The 21993-nt window shown below is 42.9% G+C and overlaps 4 protein-coding genes across 9 annotated transcripts; 2 read left to right on the top strand and 2 right to left on the bottom strand.

The window, feature by feature from the left end:
• Positions 1-154: 154 nt before the first annotated feature.
• LOC120455241 (CD109 antigen) lies at positions 155-8138 on the bottom strand. The gene is made up of 15 exons (XM_039641226.1): positions 7701-8138; positions 5270-5447; positions 4729-5207; positions 4338-4668; positions 3991-4274; positions 3815-3926; positions 3606-3752; positions 2873-3548; positions 2683-2814; positions 2206-2624; positions 1799-2146; positions 1568-1745; positions 1154-1509; positions 624-1080; positions 155-554 (listed from the first exon to the last, which is right to left on the bottom strand). The coding sequence occupies exons 1-15, from the start codon at positions 7784-7786 to the stop codon at positions 334-336; spliced, it is 4404 nt and encodes a 1467-aa protein (XP_039497160.1). The 5' UTR covers positions 7787-8138; the 3' UTR covers positions 155-333.
• Positions 8139-9528: 1390 nt separating this feature from the next.
• LOC120445179 (CD109 antigen) lies at positions 9529-19214 on the top strand. Of its 5 annotated transcripts, none has more exons than XM_039625430.1 (9): positions 9529-9757; positions 10491-10711; positions 11033-12104; positions 12168-12429; positions 12489-12789; positions 15971-16172; positions 16839-17017; positions 17073-17971; positions 18045-19214. In XM_039625430.1, exons 1-9 carry the CDS (start codon positions 9696-9698, stop codon positions 19131-19133), a joined length of 4287 nt encoding a protein of 1428 aa, XP_039481364.1. In that variant the 5' UTR covers positions 9529-9695; the 3' UTR covers positions 19134-19214. The 5 variants fall into 5 exon arrangements, with proteins under 5 accessions (XP_039481364.1, XP_039481355.1, XP_039481382.1 ...); XM_039625421.1 differs by lacking the exon at positions 15971-16172 and adding an exon at positions 13583-13760 and having other exon boundaries at positions 12489-12756; XM_039625448.1 differs by lacking the exon at positions 15971-16172 and adding an exon at positions 14041-14194 and having other exon boundaries at positions 12489-12756.
• A 132-nt stretch (positions 19215-19346) lies between these two features.
• On the bottom strand, positions 19347-20025 carry LOC120445208. 2 transcript variants are annotated; one of them, XM_039625461.2, is made up of 3 exons: positions 19748-20025; positions 19566-19693; positions 19347-19508 (listed from the first exon to the last, which is right to left on the bottom strand). In XM_039625461.2, the coding sequence occupies exons 1-3, from the start codon at positions 19907-19909 to the stop codon at positions 19490-19492; spliced, it is 309 nt and encodes a 102-aa protein (XP_039481395.1). In that variant the 5' UTR covers positions 19910-20025; the 3' UTR covers positions 19347-19489. The 2 variants fall into 2 exon arrangements, with proteins under 2 accessions (XP_039481395.1, XP_039481404.1); XM_039625470.2 differs by lacking the exon at positions 19347-19508 and having other exon boundaries at positions 19562-19693.
• Positions 20026-20384: 359 nt separating this feature from the next.
• LOC120458704 (zinc carboxypeptidase) lies at positions 20385-21967 on the top strand. The gene is made up of 5 exons (XM_039646448.1): positions 20385-20580; positions 20632-20759; positions 20813-21203; positions 21262-21649; positions 21709-21967. Exons 1-5 carry the CDS (start codon positions 20410-20412, stop codon positions 21918-21920), a joined length of 1290 nt encoding a protein of 429 aa, XP_039502382.1. The 5' UTR covers positions 20385-20409; the 3' UTR covers positions 21921-21967.
• The last annotated feature ends 26 nt before the right edge of the window (positions 21968-21993 follow it).

The following is a 21993-nucleotide window of genomic DNA, read 5'->3' on the forward strand; positions in this document are numbered from 1 at the left end:
CTCGTGTACAACAGAGCGTATGAGTAATGGATACATCGCGAAAACTCATTGGCAGAGGTAACTATTTGACACTTCTCAAAAGTAATCATAGAAGAAAGTAAGTGAAGTTTTAATTTAGCTCCAATGCTTGCCCTTCCAGTTTAAACAAATTGAATTCTGGTTTTAGTAAACGTTATAACACTTTATTGGCAACACTTTAGCATCGTTAGATGTACTTAGATCAGGTTTAGTTCACGGCATTCATTAGGCTAGCTTAGCGACTATGTGAGTGGGTGTGGTTAAAGCTTCGATTTCCATGTTGTGTCCACATTACGTGACAGTATCGCCTAACAGCTAAGGGGTTCTCAAAAGGACCGACAGGACCATAGCCACTGATACCAGTGGAATGGCTCTGAGACTCGACCCTGAACTGTGACCCGCTATCGCCGTGTAGTCATCAGGTCGCTTGGACTCGCGCTTCTCGGCCTTTTCGCAGAGGTCACCGCAGTTGGCGTGCTCGCAAATGTCACAGATATTCGATTTGGGTGCCCTGTAGAACTGCCTGGCACGGCGAGCTGTAAATCAAGGGTAAATTGATAAATTAATCATGTGTTAATGATGTTACTACAATTTGTCAATTTTACCGCTGTCATAGTAGTCGTACATGACGACCGCAACCGGTCGATGTTTGGTGACCTTGACCGTCTTGTAGGCGTGCAGGGTGGGGCAGACCTCCCTTCTGTCCAGGTAATCAAAGTAGATGACCACCTTGGTGTTCCTGTTCTGCGTCTCCACCTTCTTGATGCGCTCACTCGACTCCAACGTGGGCAGTGTATCCCTGTCCACGACAAAACCACTCGGCAGGTGCACCTCCATCACGGCCATGTTGGAGCGCTGCTCATCCTCGCCCGCCACGGAAACAAAGCTGGCACAGGCCGATAGATGGAGGTAGTCCGCATGGGAGTTGCGATTCACAGTGGGATCGAGGACAAAACGTGGCCACGCACTGGTGACGTTTGTGTTATAGGTGTAGCTGACTTGGGCCAAGGCCATTCCCCGGCCGGTGGCCGAAACACTCAAGTTTTTGAGGTTGTTTGGTAGCTGGTAAGTAGGTCAATTATAAATCAAATATAAATCTAAATCTAGTCTAGATGATTAAAAGTTAATCGCTTACCTCCACCGTTTGCAGGGCCAGTGAGTTTTCAGCATTCACATTAATTATCGTTTCAGCACCTTCTCCATAATGGAAGCCGATTTGAAGATTATTGCCCTGACTGGAAAAGCGTTCGGCGAACATGAGAAGCGCCTGGAGGCCAACCACAGTGTCCTGCGATGCCACAAAGCCACCTCTGGGATTTCGTTGATCCATCAGCCAGTTCAACACGGGCAGGGCATCGCCCACCAAGTTATTTTCGAGTAGAGCCAAGGCGGCATAAGCAGAGATCTCGATGTTGACACTGCGAGTGGCATTGTACCAGGGTGACTGCTGCTCACCAGCGGGGGCCGTTTTATTCCACCACTTGAGGCCATCTGGAAGATAGTTACATTATTATTTAAGTACTCTTAATAAAATACTAAATTGTCTTGCCCTTGTTGGTGGCCATCGAGTCCAAGCGCTGTAGAAAAGCGGCCTTGGCATTATGATTAGCCCGAGAGAGCACATAAGTGCCTATGGCCATGGCGTGTAGGTTACTTGATCCATCTAAGCCCCTGGTGATAAAGTCCAACGCTTTGTTGATGTTGTTTCGATATTCGGGATACAGATCCTAGGCCAAATTAATGAAATACCATTCTAATATCATTGAGCCATTGCACTTACCACATTTTCCATTAGCGCCAGGGTCACAAATGCAGTCAGACTGATGCCATCGTCGCCAAATTTCTCAAAGACGTCGCCACGCTCCTCGAAGCCACCGTTGCCGGACTGAACACTGCCCAAATAGCTAAGTGCCTTTTGCAGGACATTGCTGTCCACTTGGGTAAAAGGAGCCGCTTGTCGCAGTGAACGGGCCACGTACGCCGTCAGCCACGTGGAGCTCCGCTTGATGTCCAATCCAAATGCACTGAAGGCACCATTCTCATGGCGGTAATAAAGAATTCTCTGGTAGCCCACTGCCAGATTGTTTGTGGCACGCAGCTCCACTTCCGGGGTGAGTTGACGAAGGCGCTAAGGAACGGCATTTCACATTATAAAATTGTGTTTTAACATCGCTGAGTTGGACTCACCCCCAGGTAGCGTAGAACTATTAGATTGGGCACAAAGTTAACCATGGTCTGTTCGCCGCAGCCAGTTGGCAGGAGGATGAGGCTGTCCAGATTGCCCACCAAGCTGCCAATGAGATCTCCAACGGCTGATACTTCGATACGTGTGGATTCCGGAATCGCATTGCGTGGAACCGCAATGGTTACGTTTCTTCTATTCTGCGCATTGGAGTTCAGTTCAAAGAGGAATCCCCTGTTGATTCGCTCCACGGCTCCAGGGTGTTCCACCAGCAGATTTTGCTCGACTGTATCGCCAGCCTGGGAGGAGGCAGCCATTGCTTTAACCAAAAGCGAACCCACTCTCTTAGGAGTCACGATGAAGGATACGGAACGGGCGGATCTACCCGGCACCTGCAAGGATCTGCGTCTGTAGAGTTCAACCTCTGAAAATTGTATAGTTTCAGGATCGTGTAAGTCATAACAGTAACATGCATAACTCACTTGGTTGGTTAGTAGCTTTGGGATTCAGTTGTGGGAAATCAAAGTCCAGGGCTGAGTTGTAGAAGGTGACCTCCACGTTCAAATCACTGTCCCTATTGTTGTGCACCACAAACGGAATGGCAATGAGTTCATCTGAAAATATAAATAATATATGTATTATTTCCTTTTTGTTATGCGATTCGGGCCATACCTCTTTTTATGGAATATGGCAGCTCGGTGCTTATGTAAAACTCTTTGTAGGCCTCCAATTTTCCATTTGCCGGAGACAATCCCAAACCGTTAACCGGATCCAGAGCAAAGGCGGACACCACCCAGGAAGTCATCTCGCTGGGAATCCTTCTGTGGATGGAATTCCGACCATCGCTGCTGGCGGAGATGTTCAAGAAGAGCCACGTATCCGCAGGATCGCGCATCACGTGGACCCTTGGATTATGCCAGAAGGGCTTTGGTGTGTAGGAAAAGGCGTATCGTCCTTTGCCAGGAGGCAAGGTATTGACCTCAATCTTGTGGGCAGGTCCAATGTCTGTTTTTCGCACAGTGGTTAATTTGTCTTCCTCGGGTCCGGTCGAAACCTCTCGATCCAATGCCGGATTGCTCTCAGCTTCCTTTTCGATAAAGTAATCCGTGTTGGACATGGTTACCACACCGGATTCCTTGCCAGGCGATCCCGTTGGGGTGTTCACATCGCTCAGTTCGTACGAACGCAGGGCATCCATCAGTCGTTTGTGCGTTAAATCATGACCACTCCTAAGCTCGTTCGCATTTTGATCCACTAACATGAGGCCCACATATGAATAGGGTTTGGTGCTTATGCCTATGTCAATGTCTTGGCCAGGAGGTGCTCTAATGGGTGCGTCAACTTGTACCTAAAAGTAATGATTTGGAATTAAAACAAAGTGAAAATCATACTCAATAGCTCTTACCGCATTGAGCAGGTTTTCTTCAAACTGTATGACCTGCTCATCATAAACAAACTCGCCATCTACAACCGTATATACAAGCAGCTTGGCTCTCGGCATCATTGCAAACGATGCCAGGAATTTGATTGTGTGGAAAGTTCCATCGGCCACCTTGGAAAAATTAATAAATTAATGATGAGCATTGACTACTGCTACAGAATATATGAACTTACATCCACATTGCGAGACAGAATAATATCGCCGCGACCGACAACTTGGTACATAAAATATTTAATGGGCGCATAGGAGCGTACCACCACAGAAATTTCCTGGTTTACAGTGGGTCTTTAAATAGTGATATTAATATAAATACATTTTTGATAAATTTATTTGCAATTTCTGAACTAACCTATCATTCAACACCTTGGCAGTGATGTAGTTCTTGCTGTGCAAATGCTTGCTGGGGATCTTTCCCACCTCACTGATCACGCCCTGGTAGTCAACAATTATGGAATGAAATTCATCTCGATCCCCAATCGGAACAGTGAACTTCATCTTGATCTCTCCACTGGCATCCAGGCTATAGGACGTGCGATTGTACATCTCACTGCTGCCATAGACATTCGTTAAGTATGCGGTGATTTGGGGATTAAAGTCCCTCAGTTGGCCGCCATCATTGCGGGCTATACGAGCCTGGAACATAATTAATTTTAAGTGTTACCATTTTAAGTGTAGACCATTTTCTGGACCACTTACTGTAGCTTCGAAGGGCACTCCAGGAATATAGTAGCTGGGCACCTTGACAGCCTCCACGCGATAATGGTTCAAGTGCAGTGTCAAGACTGTTGAATAGTTTTGCACCGAACCAGTTGACTTCTCCTCAACGAGGGCATCCAAAAGGTATTGCCTCTCATAGTCCTGCTTCAGATGGAGCTCATTCTCAATATCGAACTCAAAGTACGCGTTGCCATCGATGGGCACAACTTTCCGGGTGATGAGATCGTTGACAAAAGGTTGTAGCGAGCCAAAGAAAGTGGGATAAATGGATAGGGTGGCTTCACCCACAATTGGCTGGCCAAATGCATAGCTTTAAAAGTCGTTTGGTTATTATTTTATACAGATTTGTTTACATAACTTGTTTGCTTACTGCGCTCGGACAGTGGCTGCTATTTTTCCATCCTTATAAATAGCGTGCTTGGGTGTGTCGATATCTACAACGAATTTTGGCAGGATATGATCAAGGATCTCGAAAGTTTGCGTATGCGCTTGTTCCGAAACATCCACGACAATGGACCAAGTGCCAAAACGCGGTGAGTCCGACAATCGAAGTTCGTTCGAGTAAATCGAATTGGTTAGACGAATGTCCTTGTGGCTGCGTATGATGTTATCACCGGAATCCTTGATATCCACATGCACACGTCCATAGCCACGCGCGGGTTTCAGATTGGCGTCCAAAATGAGCACTCGATAGTGAACCAGATCGCCTGGCTTGTAGATGCTCTTGTCCGTCTGCACCAAAACCGTGTGCTGCTTGGACTCAAAGTGCAGCTGAGTCTCGTTGGTAAACTGAACTCCACCAAGACCCTCAGCGGTGAGACGATATCGATCAGTTCTTAGGGCGGGAATCTAAAGTTGATCTGGGATGACTAAGAGCCCCTTTGCTAGATAATTTCTAGGTGGTAACCTACCTCAAAGTGCAGCAGCTGTGTGGAAAAGGGTCGTAGCTCCACGGTCTTAAAGTCCGTGTAAGAGCTCCCCAGGATTCCCACCTTAAATGTGGCGGATTCGGGAGCATTGTGCAAGCTCACAGCCACATGAAATTGCGAGTTCGGACGCAAAGTGTTCGGTGCAATGATAGAGTACAAGCTGCAATATTAAATATATTTAGGATTGTTATAAAATTAGTAAACACGGAAAATATATGTTCGAATTAATCTGTGAGTATTTTTAAATGCCATACTTTGACTACACCCTCTCTTATATTTTAAACTGCATGGTTGTTCAACTTTACTTGGCTTTTTTCCACCAAAAACCGACTCAACCTCAAGCCGGCGACTGTAAGTAAACAAACAAAAAGAGCTACAGATTTAATGGTCGTAGATAAGTGGATTACACCTATGCTGTTATGCTATCTGAATCTTTTTTCGCTATTCATTCACGCGTCTAACGGAAGACAATACCCCAACCCGAAAGAGGGTATTGTACTTTAACTTTCGGTCGGGTCAGCATCAATCGCTGCGGTGAGGGAATCTGTCGGAAATGGTTGGAGGTGGTTTTGGCTGTGGGCTTGGGGGTCGGGGTTGTGGGAAGTACGGCAGAGTGGCTCGAGCTATAACTACTTTTGTGTGGTTTTCTTTTGTGGCCTCCTCGAAATGCAGAATGTGGAAGCTTTTTAAATCAGCCAAGCCAAACGATTGCAGCTGCTAATCAACGATTTTGGGGCTCATTTGAATATATTTATCATGGTCATTTTAAGCTACCTTATTAACTCTTTATTTATTTAAAAAAAAGGGTATTTAAAGTTTAAACATTTTTTTAGATAATCAAAACAATCAACTATAGTAGACATACTGGTTTTCGAAATGTGCGCCTTCATACACCCAAACCCTCTCCAAAAAAGTTACTTAGGTAATTTTGGTTTTTTACGTAAGATTTTCATTTTTTTATCCGCTTTTGGAGCTTCTTACATTTGACAGCCTTTGCAAAAGGCTCGGGCTATTTATTTAGTTGTCAGCTAAATTGCTAAACTTACGAGCTGCCTCCTAACTGTGCCACCTTTTCTGGTAATTCACTGCTTGCTGCCTGTTCTAATTTCAATTGGTGCGGCGGGTCTAACCTGTTCCCACCAAAAATGTTCTTTTGTGTTTATGTCACGTTTGTTAGCCTAAAAAAACAGGTTCCCTCGACGGTGGTCGCTCTCGCAAAACGGTTTTCAACCAGCAGGTAAATGGCAAAAACAATTTCGCTTTTCGCTCAAATTGGCCGCAAAGTGCAGGCTTCAAGTTTCCAGTTGCAGTAGCGATGTTCCACCTGATTGATTCTGCCATGGGGTGTTAAACGAATGTAACCCGTAACCCGGTGCGATTCATAGACAGAAGATTTCTTTCATATCAGATCTATTCGATCCGGGTTCAATTGCTTGAAATTCACCCACATGAACTGGCGAAATCAGGCCTTGTGGCCCATATATGGTGGCAGATTGAGCTCGACCAACTCAATGACATATAATGAATACGAGGAGAAACAGGAGGAAAGCACCAGAAGTAGACGCCTCCAGTGGAAGTGATCATTACTCGATCAATCACAGTTCTTGGCGAAGCTTAACACACACAGTTCAATAAATTCGCAAAGTGTTTATAAAATCGCCACGACTGGTCAGCCTTCAAGGTGAGCCATCGGAAATGAGTACACAAGTAGCAATCCATGTTAATGTGTCACCTTAACCAGGCGGCAGCATCAGGGTGAGTCGATCGGGAAAGAATTTTTGAGCTTATGGTGGAATTTTTTGCTTCAGAGTTATTGTCATAATCTACCCCGAAATTGTTTCGTAACAGAAAATGAGTATAAAAAAACTTATTAAGAAACTTTAATAAAATGGATTGAGAATCAAATGTGTATTAAAAAGTTTTTTATAGTTTCAAAAATAACTCAAAACATATTCGACAAAAACTGAATATATTATAGGATGCGGAACCATTGCGCAAGCTTTTGCTGCTCCCTTGGAATGCATCTCCTTTTAAGCATCTTGCCACCTTGCATCACCCTATCAAACTGAGTATGCGTAGGAAGCTTTGAATTCGCCTCCGAAAATCGCGTTGGTTTCGGGTTATTTCATCTGCCGTCTTGTTTCGGTCTTGTCAGCTTATTATGACAGCAATAAAACCCAGGGCTAATTTCTTGATTACATGTTGTTAATTACAGATCTGCATGGCGGCATCGTCCCGAAATTCCCACTGATCTCTCGAGTTCGTCGTCTAAGTCATTTGTTTTGGCTACATCTGGCTTCATCTGGAGTTGAGTGATGTCATTATGCGGCATTTGAAATATACTTCCATTTTTTGTATCGCTTGCCGAATGTGTCACCTGTGGAGGTGATATGTTTGTGTGTGTTATACTAACCCCTGGGCAGATGTTTGGCAAAGCAAACAAAGGGTGAGTAAGATCAGCACTGGAATAGCGCACATATCCGTTGCCTGGAGGCGCATTTTTGGCTTGTCTTTAAATCACGTTGGCAAAATTAAGTGTAAACACGTTTTCTCGATTGTTGAATTGTGTATTGGCATCACATATTAAAACAAAAATCAAGTCGTACTTTATTGCCGTGGGCAGGCGCTTTGCTTCTTCTCACTCGCACTACCACTGTCACTACACACTATCTCGCTCGCACGCGCGATTGCAGCAGCACCAAAATAAAAGCACCGCAGATTGCCCAAGACGTGGTGCGCGTTTTTGGGGCGACTTTACTCGCTCGCTCACGGTTGTCGAACGCGATTTTCACCTTTGCTGCGGAACGCTCGCGATCACCTGTTGTCCGCTTGAAAGCTCGCTAGCAACTGATTTCTCAAGTCGCCGATCGCTCTTGCAATGTTTGAATTCTCAAATTTGTCGCAACAAAATCAAAAACCTAACAACAAATACAACTTTGGTGAGCTTCAAAGCTCTTTGCAGCTTGGGCTTGTAGCACTGTTTAGCGCAGACTTAAACCAAAACACCCTGCCCAAAATGTTCAAAAGTAAAGTTTGGAAGAAGAGTATTTAATTGTATGTACATTTTCAGGAAAATAATAGATAATTACCCATAAAACACTTTGTTAGTAAAATTGACTGTTCATGCTGAACCGCAACCGTAGTTTCGTGGACGAAATGGAAAACTGATTATATATTGTTATAGGAATTTGAGCAAGTTAAAATTTTATCTCATATCCCTTTAATAAGGATTCTAGAAGGATATATGTATCTAAAAGTTTGCTAGGAATGACACCACTTTTCCGTATGTTGCATCTGTTAATATTTACGCTTTTTTACCCTTTTAGCAGCCAACTTGCAGCGTTTACATTAAGCACACTGTAAGGGAAAAAAGTAAACTGGCTGTTTATATATGTAGTAATTGGCACATTGATGCATTGTTTAACAAGAATTAACAAGTCAACGATCTCGGCCATAACATATGTTATTCTTCTAGAAAATCACGCACAAAAGAAATTAAGAGTGTTTCATCGATAAGAATGTTCGACAAGTGCTTTTCTAGGAAATTATTTTTATTTCAACTTGCAAATATGTAAGTGGAAAACTTGGAAATTCCTATTGACCTCTGTTATCAGAAAGACGTGTCCTACAATATACATATACCCTTGTCGTAATTATTTATAAAACAAACAGGTGACTACCGAAAAGGAATGCTTTCTGTTTTAAAACTATGGGATTATGATATCTTATTTATTCTTTTTAATTAAGTTTTCTACTTTTTCCATAGCTGTAATACATATATCTGCTTTAATCTGCTTAATCTAGTTGGCAGAGAACAGCATGAAAAATCCAAGTTTCGTTATTTTTATTCGGAAAGTGTTCTTACTCGGTATACATCATCTAGTTTTTCGGATGCTTAATACTTGCAAGGGTATATGAGCTTTTCTTTCCTATCAGTCTGAAAATGTCCTGCTTTTTATTTCAATTTTTTAAACACAAAAGAGAGAGGGAAAGAGAGAGAGAGAGAGGGAGTGATAAGCAAAGAGATTTATCATCAGTGACGCAAACAAATAATTGAATTGTGTTGTTGTGGCTGTGTTTTGTTGTGCCGTCGCTTTAACGGATGGAGAATCCCCGAAAAAATAGTAAAGAGCATTTCGGGGGAGTGAAAGAGGGAGGAAGAGAGAGAGAGCGGCTCTGAAGAGAGATTTAATTCTACTTAAGGCCGGCATCCAATCAAGACTGACTCAGTGTGAATCGTCGCTAGCTGGCGATCGGTCGTTTTTTCGGGTCGGAATTTTTGCTTGTCTTCCAGCAACTGGAGAGACAAAGAAAATACTGTGAAATAATATCAATCAATACCGCCGTTCGGGATCAAAAGTTTGTGCATTGATTTAATTTAACAATATTTGTTTGTTATTCCTGCAACATGTTGAGGATCTTTCTATGCGGAATTCTTTTGCAATACGCCCTGCTGATAAATGCCACTGGGTGAGTTTTATTGAAAACCATAAGTATGAAAAAAGATTGATCGCTTATCAGTTCCAAATGGAAGGTAAGGTGAAAACGTTCTATAAAAGTAATTTTGTGAATATATATAAACCAATAAAAACTGGGATGTTCCCAGGCCACGTATGAATATGTTTCTTTCGTTCTGATTTTACTGCCGATTCCCTTCAAACCGGTTGAAAAGCCACTCTGTTTAATGAGATAGATAACTGTGCTATAGTCAGTTTTATTCCAATACCTGATTGTGAAAATTAGTTATATGTATAGAGTTTATATTATATAGTTTAATACAAAAAAAGACGCGAAATCCCAGAGATCTAACTGACTAATAAGCCATAAAAATATTTATATTTACTATTCCCCTCTAAAGGGGATTTACATGGGTGCACGCCAAAAGTTGGGAAACTCACACTGACTAGCTCGTTTTATTATTATTAGTCAGTATTAAATATTAGTGATAATAATATTGTCGAACTATGGTGACTTAAATTGGTTAGTGCAGTAGTTTCGCAGAATTGTTAGCCATTCCCGTGTTTTCTGTTTTCATTGTCCGAATATTAAAAAGAATCAATCATAGAACAACAGAACTCCATCAGATAATTAATTATCAAAAAAATACATGAAATTGCAATTAAGTATTCAAAATCCGGTAATGTCAATCCCCGTAGCCACACAATCATCATTGTTCAATTAAGGAATAATATTTGTTTTGCAGTCTCTATTCGGTGGTGGGGCCTGGTACCCTCCGGTCAAACTCCAAGTACAATGTCGCCGTTTCTGTCCACAAGGCAGATGGTCCGAGCCAGATAAAAGTCAGTCTAAATGGACCCTCCTACAACGAGACGAAGCAAATCGAACTGCTGCCCATGTCCACCCAGAATGTGGAGTTCGAGGTGCCCAAATTGGCCAGCGGCAATTACAATCTTACTGCCGAAGGTCTATCCGGTGTTGTGTTTAAGAATTCTACCAAATTGAACTATGCGGATAACAAGCCATCGGTCTTTCTGCAAACTGACAAGGCCACCTACAAGCCAGCCGATCTGGTGCAATTCCGTATTCTCTTTCTCGATGAAAACTACATCCATGGTCAAACTCCAGTACAATGTCCGTCTCCACAAGGCAGATGGTCCGAGCAGATAAAATCAGCAAATGACCTCCTACAACGAGACGAAGCAAATCGAACTGCTGCCATGTCACCAGAATGTGGAGTTCGAGGTGCCAAATTGGCCAGCGGCAATTACAATCTTACTGCCGAAGGTCTATCCGGTGTTGTGTTTAAGAATTCTACCAAATTGAACTATGCGGATAACAAGCCATCGGTCTTTCTGCAAACTGACAAGGCCACCTACAAGCCAGCCGATCTGGTGCAATTCCGTATTCTCTTTCTCGATGAGAACACGCGACCTGCGAGGATTGAAAAGCCTATATCTGTCATAATCACAGATGGAGCACAAAACAGAATTAAACAGCTAAGCGACGTCAAGTTGACGAAGGGTGTTTACTCTGGTGAACTTCAGTTGTCCGAACAGCCTGTTCTGGGCAACTGGCAGATCTCCGTCAGCGTGAATGGTGAAAATACGGAGACAAAGTCCTTTATGGTTGACAAATATGTCCTGCCGAAGTTCGAGGTCATCGTGGACACACCCAAGGATGTGGTCATTGCAGACAAGGTGATCAAGGCCACGATCCGGGCCAAGTATACCTACGGAAAGCCAGTCAAGGGCAAGGCCACAGTGTCCATGGAACAAAACAATGGATACTATTACTTTATGGACCCTGAGACGGACGGCAACAAACAGGAGAAAACCATTGACGTCGATGGAAAGGGTCATGTGGAGTTTGACATTAATAGAATTGCCCATAGAGTAGCATACTTACCACCAATTAAACTCTTCGCCGTCGTCACTGAGGAACTGACTGGTATCAAGCAGAATGCCACTGCCACAGTTATCCTTCACCAACAGCGATACAAGATGGAGGCTTTTGAAAGCCCTGGCAACTTTGAAAGCGAGAAGTCGTTCATCTATCAGGTGGTGGTGAAGAATGTTGATGGCTCCCCAGTCACGAGCTCTACGAAAAACGTCACAATTGGCTTTGACAATTCATATACCTTTTATAATGAGCCAACTCGTGCACGTATTAACTTTGAGGCACCTGTGAATAAGAGTGGCATTGCCACCTTTAATGTTACGCTGCCCGAAAGCGAAAACAGATTTTATCATATATTTGCATCATTTGATGGGTCACAGAACAGCATCGGTACCATTTCAAGCTTTAAACCAAGCAGAGTGAGCGGGGAGCCACTTAAGATTCAGGTGAACACAAAAAAGTAAGTAGTAGAATAATTCTATCACGAATTCCTAGCAGATATTTGACCTTATGTATTTTTTAGGCCTAAGCTAGGCGAACGAGTTTCCTTTGACGTCGCCTCGATTGAAGAGCTGCCCTATTTTGTATACACCATTGTGGCCAGAGGTAATATTATACTCACGGATTACGTGGATGTGCCAAAGGGCCGGAAAACATACACGGTTAAGTTCACACCAACATTTAGCATGGTGCCCGAGGCAACGATCTATGTACATTATGTTTTGAACAACGACCTACACTTCGAGGAGAAAACTATTAGCTTCGAGAAGGAGTTTAGTAACTCGGTATGTTTAGCCATTCAATGTCCTTTTAAGCTGTAATCATTATCTTTTTGCCTTTATAGATTGATATTTCGGCTCCGAAGAATGCCAAGCCCAGTGAAGAGGTCGAGCTACGGATTCAAACCGATGCCGATTCCTTTGTGGGTCTTCTGGGAGTGGATCAGAGTGTTCTGCTGCTCAAGTCGGGCAATGATCTAAGCCAAGATGATATATTCAACAGCCTCAAAAAATACGAGACATCAACACCTAGGATACAGGGCTATGGACGTTATCCTGGACAGACATCCGGAGTGGTGACGCTTACGAACGCCAACTATCCCTACAGCTCTGGTAAGAATAAGGCTTCAGATTTAGATCCTGCAAGTATGCTAAATTGGCAGGATTTTTATACCCGTTACTCGTAGAGTAAAAGGGTATACTAGATTCGTTGAAAAGTATGTAACAGGCAGAAGGAAGGGTTTCCGACCATATAAAGTATATATATTCTTGATCAGGACCAATAGCCGAGTCGATATGACCATGTCCGTCTGTCCGTCTGTCCGTCTGTCCGTCTGTCCGTCTGTCCGTCTGTCCGTCTGTCCGTCTGTCCGTCTGTCTGTCCGTCCGTATGAACGCTGTGATCTCAGAACTACAAAGCTAGAAAGTTGAGATAAGCATACAGACTCCAGAGACATAGACGCAGCGCAAGTTGTCGATTCATGTGCCACGCCACTCTAACGCCCACAACCCCAAACTGCCACGCCACACTTTTGAAAATTTTGATATTTTTCATTTTTGTATTGTCTTGTAATTTCTATTGATTTGCCAAAAACTTTTGCCACGCCCACTCTAACGCCACAACCCCAAGCTGCTACGCCACACTTTTGAAAATGTTTTGATATTTTTTCATTTTTATTAGTCTTGTAATTTCTATCGATTTGCAAAAACTTTTTGCCCGCCACTATAACGCTACAAACCGCAAAACTGTGTTTAAGACTCTCCTTCTCCTTCCACTAGCTGAGTAACGGGTATCAGATAGTCGGGGAACTCGACTATAGCGTTCTCTCTTGTTTTCATTGAACTCTTCTAAAAACTATTGAAGACAAGGATTATTGTATTGTAAGGAAAAGGAGATAATATTTCCAGCTACATTTATATGAAATTGATCATTCATCAGAATTTCCCGATTATGTTGAAGATGATCCGGGAGTCTACGCTTTCGAAATACCTCATGAAGCATTCATTGTAATTCCTGAAATTTCAAATTTCCCCTCTGACACCGGGAATGAAGTTGAGCCGATTAAGATCCGCAAGAACTTTGCCGATGTCTGGATTTGGCAATCGATCGGCCGGAGGTGGGTCACTGGAAATCGACCGCACTTGTTTTGCACCCTAACGCACAGCTATCTCTGCTTTCTTACTTTTATGTTTGAGCAAAGGCTATCTAGGCTATCAATGCGAAATAGTACTAATACAACAGCGGAATAATATTATATTTTTCTTATTTCATGAATAAGTTGATAAAACTTTTTGATTATAAGTTTTCTCGGACGCTTCGGTGATTATCGTTCGGTGTCAAGTGTGCCACATTCAGCTTTCGTATTTAATCAAAATTTAATGAAATCAATTTTATAGCCAAAGCGATCACTGAAAGTCTTGACTACCAAGTAGAAGATTCGATTGCTTACGACGAAGTGGGCGACATTTCTATAAGTTCATCTACAGAAATCGAATTAGTTCGAACGAACTTTGCAGAAGTCTGGATGTGGACAACATCCGGAATTGGGAGGTGGGTTTTAGTTTCTCTTCTGACGGAGTTGGGTATCTGGAAATAGATTTCTTTTGCACTCTAACGCACAGCTATCTCTTCTTCCTTATTTTTACCTTTGGGCAAAATTAATTATCCTTAGAGGCTGTCTGGACTACCAACGAAAAATTGTACAAATACGACAGCGGAAATCATACTATTTTAATGACTTCGATTTTTATTTAAATTATTTTAGGAATAAGTGCGGTGAAATTGTTGTCCTTGAAATTATTTGGGCACTAGGTCTCAAAGCAATCGCATTTAATCCAAATTCTATGAAATCAATATTTTAGACATATTATATGAAAACGATGACCTTATGCAAGTTTACTACAGTACAGTAGAACAGTCGATACCATTCGACGAAGTGGACGCCATTTCTATAAGTTCATCTACAGAAATCGAATTAGTTCGAACGAACTTTGCAGAGGTGTGGATATGGACCACATCGGGGAACGGGAGGTGGGTTGTAGTCTTTCTAGTGCATGCTCGCTATTAATTGAAAGTTGCTCACTACCTAACCCGACTAAATCAGTAAGACACTTCTCAGTATATTTGTGGGATATAATCGCAAGAACATTTAAGTAAATTTCTAGTCAGACCATAGCATTACAGTCGACACCTACATTTTAATATTTTCAGGATTTTTAAGAACTTGTTGCGACTAGACAAAATCGTAAACTACATATGTATACCCCTCAATAATCATCATATATCCCCGATGCAGGTTTTTATCTAATCTACCCGTTTACGCATCATCAAGAAATCCCAATGGCATTTCCCCTTGCGTTATCTCAGGCAGCCATACCGGGAATGGCTGGACCTCCATCGATAGCTTCATCTCCGAATCTATCCCCATCCCCACAGATTCGAAATGAATTTCCGGAAAACTGGATATTTTACAATACCGAATAGTATGACAGATTTCTAACCTTATCCTTAGGTCTTCTCACTGTGTATTGTCCTGGGGTGTCTTCACGCTTAACTACATAACTACGTGAACTATATAAACCCCTTAATAATCATCATATATCGCCGGTGCAGGTCCTTATAGATACTATCCGAATTTCCAAGATCCAGAAATCCCAACCATGAAATCCCTTGTGGCTACCTTAGAGGTTCGAAATGAATTTCCGGAAAAATGGATATTTTACAATACCGAAAAGTATAACGGATTTCTAACATTATCCTTTGGTCTCCTCACTGTGTGTATTGTCCTGGGGTGTCTTCACGCTTAACTATTAATGCTCTAACAATTGCAGGCTTTGGATTTCGTAGATCAGGTTTGAACTTTGTATCAGGATTATTTCCCTGAATAATTCCGCCTCCATGATCAGCTTTGAGTTACAAACAATTACTCATTAATCTATATATATAATAAAAGCAAAATGTTATGTACCTAACAGAAAGACGAATTTTCATAAGACCAGGGTTTGGCTTCCCACGTCCATTATTTAACCGCGTAACCGCTGGTGGATCTTTAGTACAAACCTTCATTTCTGAACCACCGGTTCGAAAAGAGTTTCCCGAAAACTGGATATTTAACAACTTCGAAAAGTATGATACGTGATATATGATAAATCAAGTCCCATTCGTGTTTTTGACTAACCATCTTCTGCTTATTACAATAAAGGATACGTTTCTTTCATTTACAAGATTGAAAGTTTAGTAATCATAAAATGTTTTCATAGGAAACTGATTATCATTTTAGTCGCAATATGAAAATGACCAAACTTTTAAAAATAATTGGTACCATAGGTCGCCACTTTAATGGAATCCCACACCGGCCACCATATCAGTTTTATCGAATCGGCACAAGATTTGGTGGTCAAAGTGTCCCTACAGCTGTGAGATATTTAGCTCCGAGTCTCAATATACCACCAAATGTAATCGCTCCAAGACCAACAACCCAACAAACGACAATTCGTAAAGAGTTTCCAGAAACGTGGTTTTTTGAAAAGTAAACAAATTTTTATATTGTGTCCCGTTTTGTCGACCTGCATGCCTTCATGATTTCCAATATTCGAAATTAAGTTCACTCATGACGTCAACTGAAACAATAAATCAAAACATGTTTTGGAAATTATTGGCCAGTGGCCAACATATTTTTTTCAAAAATACGACCTCTGTTCATTAATGTTAAATTTGATTTAAACTGGATAGGGATGAAATATTTAAAATTTATTTAAAAAATGTTTTTAATTCTGTATCCATTATCCAAATCTCCATTAAACCCATTCCTATTTTGAATAATTTAAGTAAGGGGTTTTGTCCCCATCATGATGGTCAGTGGAGGAAGCCGGGGTTCTACGAAAATCCGAAAGACTTCCAATAAACCTACACACGTAACGAGTCAACCATCTTCAACCGTAGCGGAAAACGTCGAAAACGTCAATATTGGCGTGCGATCCACATTTTTAGAGTCTTGGATATACGAGTTTCAAATTTTCCCGAAAGAGTAATTAGTTTCCGTACTGCTTTTTAACATTTCCCATGCATGTTTGATTGTTAACTAACCGTTCACGCCAAACTAACATTTTCTGTATTGTTGTACAATGTGTATATGCTCATTCTAAGCTGTATAATTTCCTAAATAACTAACCAAATTATTGTCATCTGTGTACAGTGTGGGTGAAGATGGCCTTACCCTGACCAAAAAGATACCGGACACGATCACCTCGTGGGTGGTTACGGGTTTCTCCCTTAACCCAACTTCCGGAATCGCTTTAACCAAGAGCCCAAGCAAGATTCGAGTATTCCAGGCCTTCTTCGTGTCCACCAACCTGCCGTATTCCGTAAAGCGAGGTAGGCTAATTGCAATATCGCTATTAAACATCCTTATACTTAAAAACAATCCTAGGCGAGGTAATTGCTATTCCCGTGGTCATTTTCAACTACCTGGATAAGACCCTGGATACAGATGTGGTTATGGACAATTCCGATCAGGAGTACGAATTCACCGAGGCCACCAACGAGGTGTTGGAGAAGGCCATCGACGAGGTGCGTCGGGTCAAAAGGGTCACGATACCGGCCAATAGTGGCAAGAGTGTTTCATTTATGATCCGACCAAAGAACGTGGGATTCACAACCCTGAAAATCACAGCCACCTCCGCCCTGGCCGGTGATACTATTCATCAGAAGTTAAAGGTTGAGCCGGAGGGCGTAACCCAGTTCGAGAACCGGGCTGTCTTTATCAACCTCAAGGATCAGCCCGAGATGTCTCAGTCCCTCGAAGCCGAAATTCCCAGCGAGGTCGTGCCTCAGTCCGAATTCATAGAGTTCTCTGTGGTTGGTGATCTTCTGGGACCCACGCTCCAGAATCTCGATAATCTGGTGCGTATGCCGTACGGCTGCGGAGAGCAGAACATGGTTAACTTTGTGCCCAACATCCTGGTCCTGAAATATCTGGAGGTTACTGGTCGAAAGCTTCCGTCCGTGGAGTCCAAGGCTAGGAAGTTCCTGGAGATCGGCTACCAGAGGGAACTGACCTACAAGCACGACGATGGCTCCTATAGTGCATTTGGAAAATCGGACGCTTCGGGCAGCACCTGGCTCACCGCCTATGTAATGCGTTCCTTCCATCAAGCAGGACACTACACGAATATCGATCCTAAGGTGATCAGTGCTGGTCTGGACTTCCTCGTATCGAAGCAGAAGGAGAGTGGCGAGTTCCCGGAAGTCGGAAAACTGTTCGACAACGCGAATCAAAACCCATTGAGTCTAACCTCGTTCGTCCTGCTGGCTTTCTTCGAGAATCATGTAAGTTTCCTACTTTGCCAGTTAATACACCGATTATGTATTTTGACCAGCGATTTATCCTTGATTGCTTCAGGAACTCATCACGAAGTACCAAAGTGCCATTGAGAAGGCAGTGCGCTATGTGGCCGAGGAGGCCGACAAGACGGACGACCAGTATTCCTTGGCCATATCCGCCGTGGCCCTCCAACTGGCCAAGCATCCGGAGGCGGACAAGGTCATTGCTAAGCTGGAGAGCGTGGCCCGAAATGAAAATGGTCAAATGTGGTGGTCCAAGGCCCCGGAATCGACTGGTGAGAATGGAAGGATTTTCCACTGGAAACCTCGCAGTAACGACGTCGAGATCACTTCCTACGTTCTGCTCGCGCTTCTTGAAAAGGATCTGGCTGAGAAGGCCCTGCCCATCATCAAGTGGCTTATATCGCAGCGAAACAGCAACGGAGGATTCTCCTCCACTCAGGACACCGTGATTGGTCTGCAGGCACTCACGAAATTCGCCTACAAGACGGGCTCTGGCTCCGGCACCATGGACATTGAGTTCGCATCTGCGGCTGAATCCAACAATACAATCAAGGTGAACCCAGAGAACTCACTGGTGCTGCAGACCCATGTCCTGCCCAAGACCACTCGCAAGGTCGACTTTACAGCCAAGGGTACTGGCTCGGCCATGGTTCAGCTCTCCTATCGCTACAACCTGGCGGAGAAGGAGAAGAAGCCCAGTTTCAAGGTAACTCCCACGGTCAAGGACACGCCCAGTCAGCTGCTGGTGGTGGACATCTGTGCCGAGTACGTGCCCTTGGAAGACGCCGACAAGGACAAGGACTCCAACATGGCGGTAATGGAAATCGCCCTGCCCTCAGGATTTGTTGGTGACGCCGATAGCTTGGACAGAATCCAGGCTGTGGATCGGGTGAAGCGCGTAGAGACGAAGAACTCCGACTCCACGGTGGTCGTCTACTTTGACAGCCTAACTCCCGGGGACGTTCGCTGCCTGCCGGTGGAGGCCTCCAAGGCTCACGCGGTGGCCAAGCAGAAGCCCGCCTCCGTTTCCCTATACGACTACTATGACACGGACCGCAAGGCCACCGAGTACTACCAGGTGCAGTCTTCCCTGTGCGACATCTGCGAGGGCGCCGACTGCGGAGAGGGCTGCAAGAAGGCCTAAGTTCGAAGTGGATCCAATTTATTTCCCTTTAGAAAGATTAAATAAAAAACAGATTTTAATAAAATTCTTTATGACCACATATGTATGTCTTCAATGTATTAATTTGTCTTAATACTAGAGCCCAAGGGTATACATAATATAATTTTGTTAGTTTTTCAAATTTAAGATGTGAAGCATACCATTCGGCTGCATCATTCAAATTTTAGCTTTTAATTCTGGTTGCTCAATTCGTGTGTATGATAAATATTATTGTAAAGTTTAAAATCACTTAAATAGATAGATTTTACAGTTAACTATAAAAATTCAACTGTAATAATCTGTCACCAATAATAATTTAATTTTTAAATGGTTTCACCTCAGGTCTCATTAATTAGTCTGGAAATAGAGTATATTATTATACATTTTATAGCTTCAAAATGTTTATATACTTACGTCTGCACATTTTTTATTATTACTTTCGCAACAATATTTTCCTTTCGCATTACAGCTAGGAAAGAATCTTTTTCCATAGGGCTCACCATTATGTGGACCACTTTTACGCCACGATGCCACAAGTTATACTAGCATATTAAGGTTATTTGGTTATTCTTTATTAAAATTCAAGTAATACTCACATTGTCTGGGTCCTTCAGCAGTCGATCGATAACCCGTTGATCCGATCGACTTTTAATGAAAACCTTGTACACCGAATAGTTTTCATAGGAACGGGGTGCTGGATCTGATAAGCTAATTTCCCAGGCAGTTATCAATAGTAACAATGCAATCAGTGCACGCATCTCGACTAAACTGACTATTTATGCAGCTGGGACTTCGCAACGAAAAATAGTAATATCAGAATGAGGTTACAGCGAGTTGTGTTTTTCAAGCCGGAAAAGAGTAAAATAAGAGCGAGGCTACAGACACTTGTGCCTTTAAATAAAGCTGTTCTGAAAACATTTTAGCAATACATTCATATTAATACATTTTCTGTGGAAAGTGACCTCATTATGCAGAGTCATGACTACGTTGATTACAATGAAACAAGAAACTATATAAATTAAACAAAAAAAACCCAATAAAAACAATCAATAAAAAAATAATCAATTAGAAATTATGCTTCTACTAACGGTCAGTTGTGTGAAACTGATAGGCCGATCAAAGCGGTTTTATAGATCGTTTAACAATTCGCTCCTGGCTGCTATCTTTACAATCCAATTATGAAGCGATCGATTAGCGAACGTGTGGGTTTTTACTTGAACAAAATTGGTAGTCGGTTTCCGCATTCCCAGCGACAAGCATGACACTATATAGTTTAACTTTAGTCCTGGCACTCGTAGTCTTGGCTCAAGGAGCGAGTTTTGGCCAGGACGAAAGACTGCGCTATGACAACTACTCGGTGTACAAGGTCAAGTTTGAGACTAGAGAGCAGCGAAGTATCCTGAGGAAGCTTGCAGAGGATCGGGAAAATGTAAGTCAGCACAATCATATAGCTAAAGCAATTGTTAACCTTTTCATTCAGTTCAGGTTGTGGCACGAAGCCAAGGACGAGTTACACCTGATGCTAAGTCCAGGTGCTTTTGGCGAACTCGAGACTGAAATGCGAAAGACCAATGTTACGGCAGAGCTGTTTATCAGCAATGTGCAGGAGTGAGTAAGCTATTAGTACTAAATGTACAAGAAATTCTAAGAGTTTTATTCAGGCTCATTGATTCGGAGGAAGCTGCCAACCTGAAAGCCAGCAGAGATGGATCCTTCGGTTGGTCTAAGTACAATTCTCTAGCGGAGATCTACGCGTGGCTGGACGAAATACTAGCCGCTTATCCATCGGTAACAGAGAGTTTTGAAGTGGGTCAATCGTACGAGGGCCGCACCATCCGTGGCATTAAGATCTCCTACAAGTCGAATAATCCTGGAGTGCTTATTGAGTCCAATATACATGCAAGGGAGTGGATCACCTCCGCCACGGCCACTTGGCTGATCAACGAGTTCCTTACTTCCACGGACGAGTTAGTGAGAGATCTTGCCGAGAATCACGACTGGTACATAGTGCCAGTGCTGAATGTCGACGGTTTAGTGTATACTCACGAAAAGGTACTACCACATTTACTTATACGCGACACGTGGCTTGTAAAACACATATATTTTATAGGATCGCATGTGGCGAAAGACCCGTCAACCCTCCGACATTTCTAGTTGCATTGGAGTAGATCCCAACCGAAACTACGATTCGCATTGGATGGAGAACGATGGAGCTTCCTCGGATCCCTGCGCCGAGGATTACGGTGGACCCAAGCCTTTTTCCGAGCCCGAAATCCTGGCCATGTCTGAGTTTGTAATCAGCATCAAGGACAAGGTCAATGTGTTGCTCGCGTTCCACTCGTACAGTCAGCTTTTGATCTCTCCCTACGGACACACCAAAGAAGAGTTTCCGCCAAATTTCGATGATATGATGGAAGTGGCTAAAGCCTATGGAGATGCAGTTGAGAGCCTGCCCTATGGAACTGTCTACAGATATGGCTCAGTTGCCGACATTCTCTGTGAGTTTTTGAATAATCTATTGTTTTTAAATAGACACAAACATAAATTACTTCACTAGATCCTGCGTCTGGAGCCACCATAGATTGGGCATACAATGAACAAGGGGTGCAGATATCGTACACCATTGAGTTCAGGGACACCGGTCGATATGGTTTCATCCTGCCCCCGGTGCACATTATTCCGAACGCGGAGGAGGCATTAATCGGAATTGCTGCCTTACTAGAAAAGTGTAAAGACCTGGGCTATCTCGCACTTAAGAGCACCTTGTAAGTGCTGGGGAAACTCAGTGTGCAATAAACCAATAAAGATTAACTGCAGATAATCACCGTGTTATATTTCTTAA

Source organism: Drosophila santomea, chromosome 2L (genome assembly GCF_016746245.2).
Source record: "Drosophila santomea strain STO CAGO 1482 chromosome 2L, Prin_Dsan_1.1, whole genome shotgun sequence".
In the NCBI taxonomy this organism is placed as follows: domain Eukaryota; kingdom Metazoa; phylum Arthropoda; class Insecta; order Diptera; family Drosophilidae; genus Drosophila; species Drosophila santomea.

Excerpts from the sequence above, each read along its gene's own strand:
- LOC120445179 (XM_039625430.1), top strand. The coding sequence starts at position 9,696 with ATGTTGAGGATCTTTCTATGCGGAATTCTTTTGCAATACGCCCTGCTG. Across the intron at positions 12,105-12,167 it reads ATTCAGGTGAACACAAAAAA|GCCTAAGCTAGGCGAACGAG; the intron begins GTAAGTAGTAGA and ends TGTATTTTTTAG. Across the intron at positions 17,018-17,072 it reads GCCGTATTCCGTAAAGCGAG|GCGAGGTAATTGCTATTCCC; the intron begins GTAGGCTAATTG and ends AAACAATCCTAG.
- LOC120458704 (XM_039646448.1), top strand. The coding sequence starts at position 20,410 with ATGACACTATATAGTTTAACTTTAGTCCTGGCACTCGTAGTCTTGGCT. Across the intron at positions 20,581-20,631 it reads TTGCAGAGGATCGGGAAAAT|TTCAGGTTGTGGCACGAAGC; the intron begins GTAAGTCAGCAC and ends CTTTTCATTCAG. Across the intron at positions 21,650-21,708 it reads CTCAGTTGCCGACATTCTCT|ATCCTGCGTCTGGAGCCACC; the intron begins GTGAGTTTTTGA and ends TTACTTCACTAG.
- LOC120445208 (XM_039625461.2), bottom strand. The coding sequence starts at position 19,909 with ATGCGTGCACTGATTGCATTGTTACTATTGATAACTGCCTGGGAAATT. Across the intron at positions 19,694-19,747 it reads TGCTGAAGGACCCAGACAAT|TATAACTTGTGGCATCGTGG; the intron begins GTGAGTATTACT and ends TTAATATGCTAG.
- LOC120455241 (XM_039641226.1), bottom strand. The coding sequence starts at position 7,786 with ATGCGCCTCCAGGCAACGGATATGTGCGCTATTCCAGTGCTGATCTTA. Across the intron at positions 3,549-3,605 it reads AAGAAAACCTGCTCAATGCG|GTACAAGTTGACGCACCCAT; the intron begins GTAAGAGCTATT and ends CATTACTTTTAG. Across the intron at positions 1,081-1,153 it reads TGGCCCTGCAAACGGTGGAG|CTACCAAACAACCTCAAAAA; the intron begins GTAAGCGATTAA and ends CCTACTTACCAG.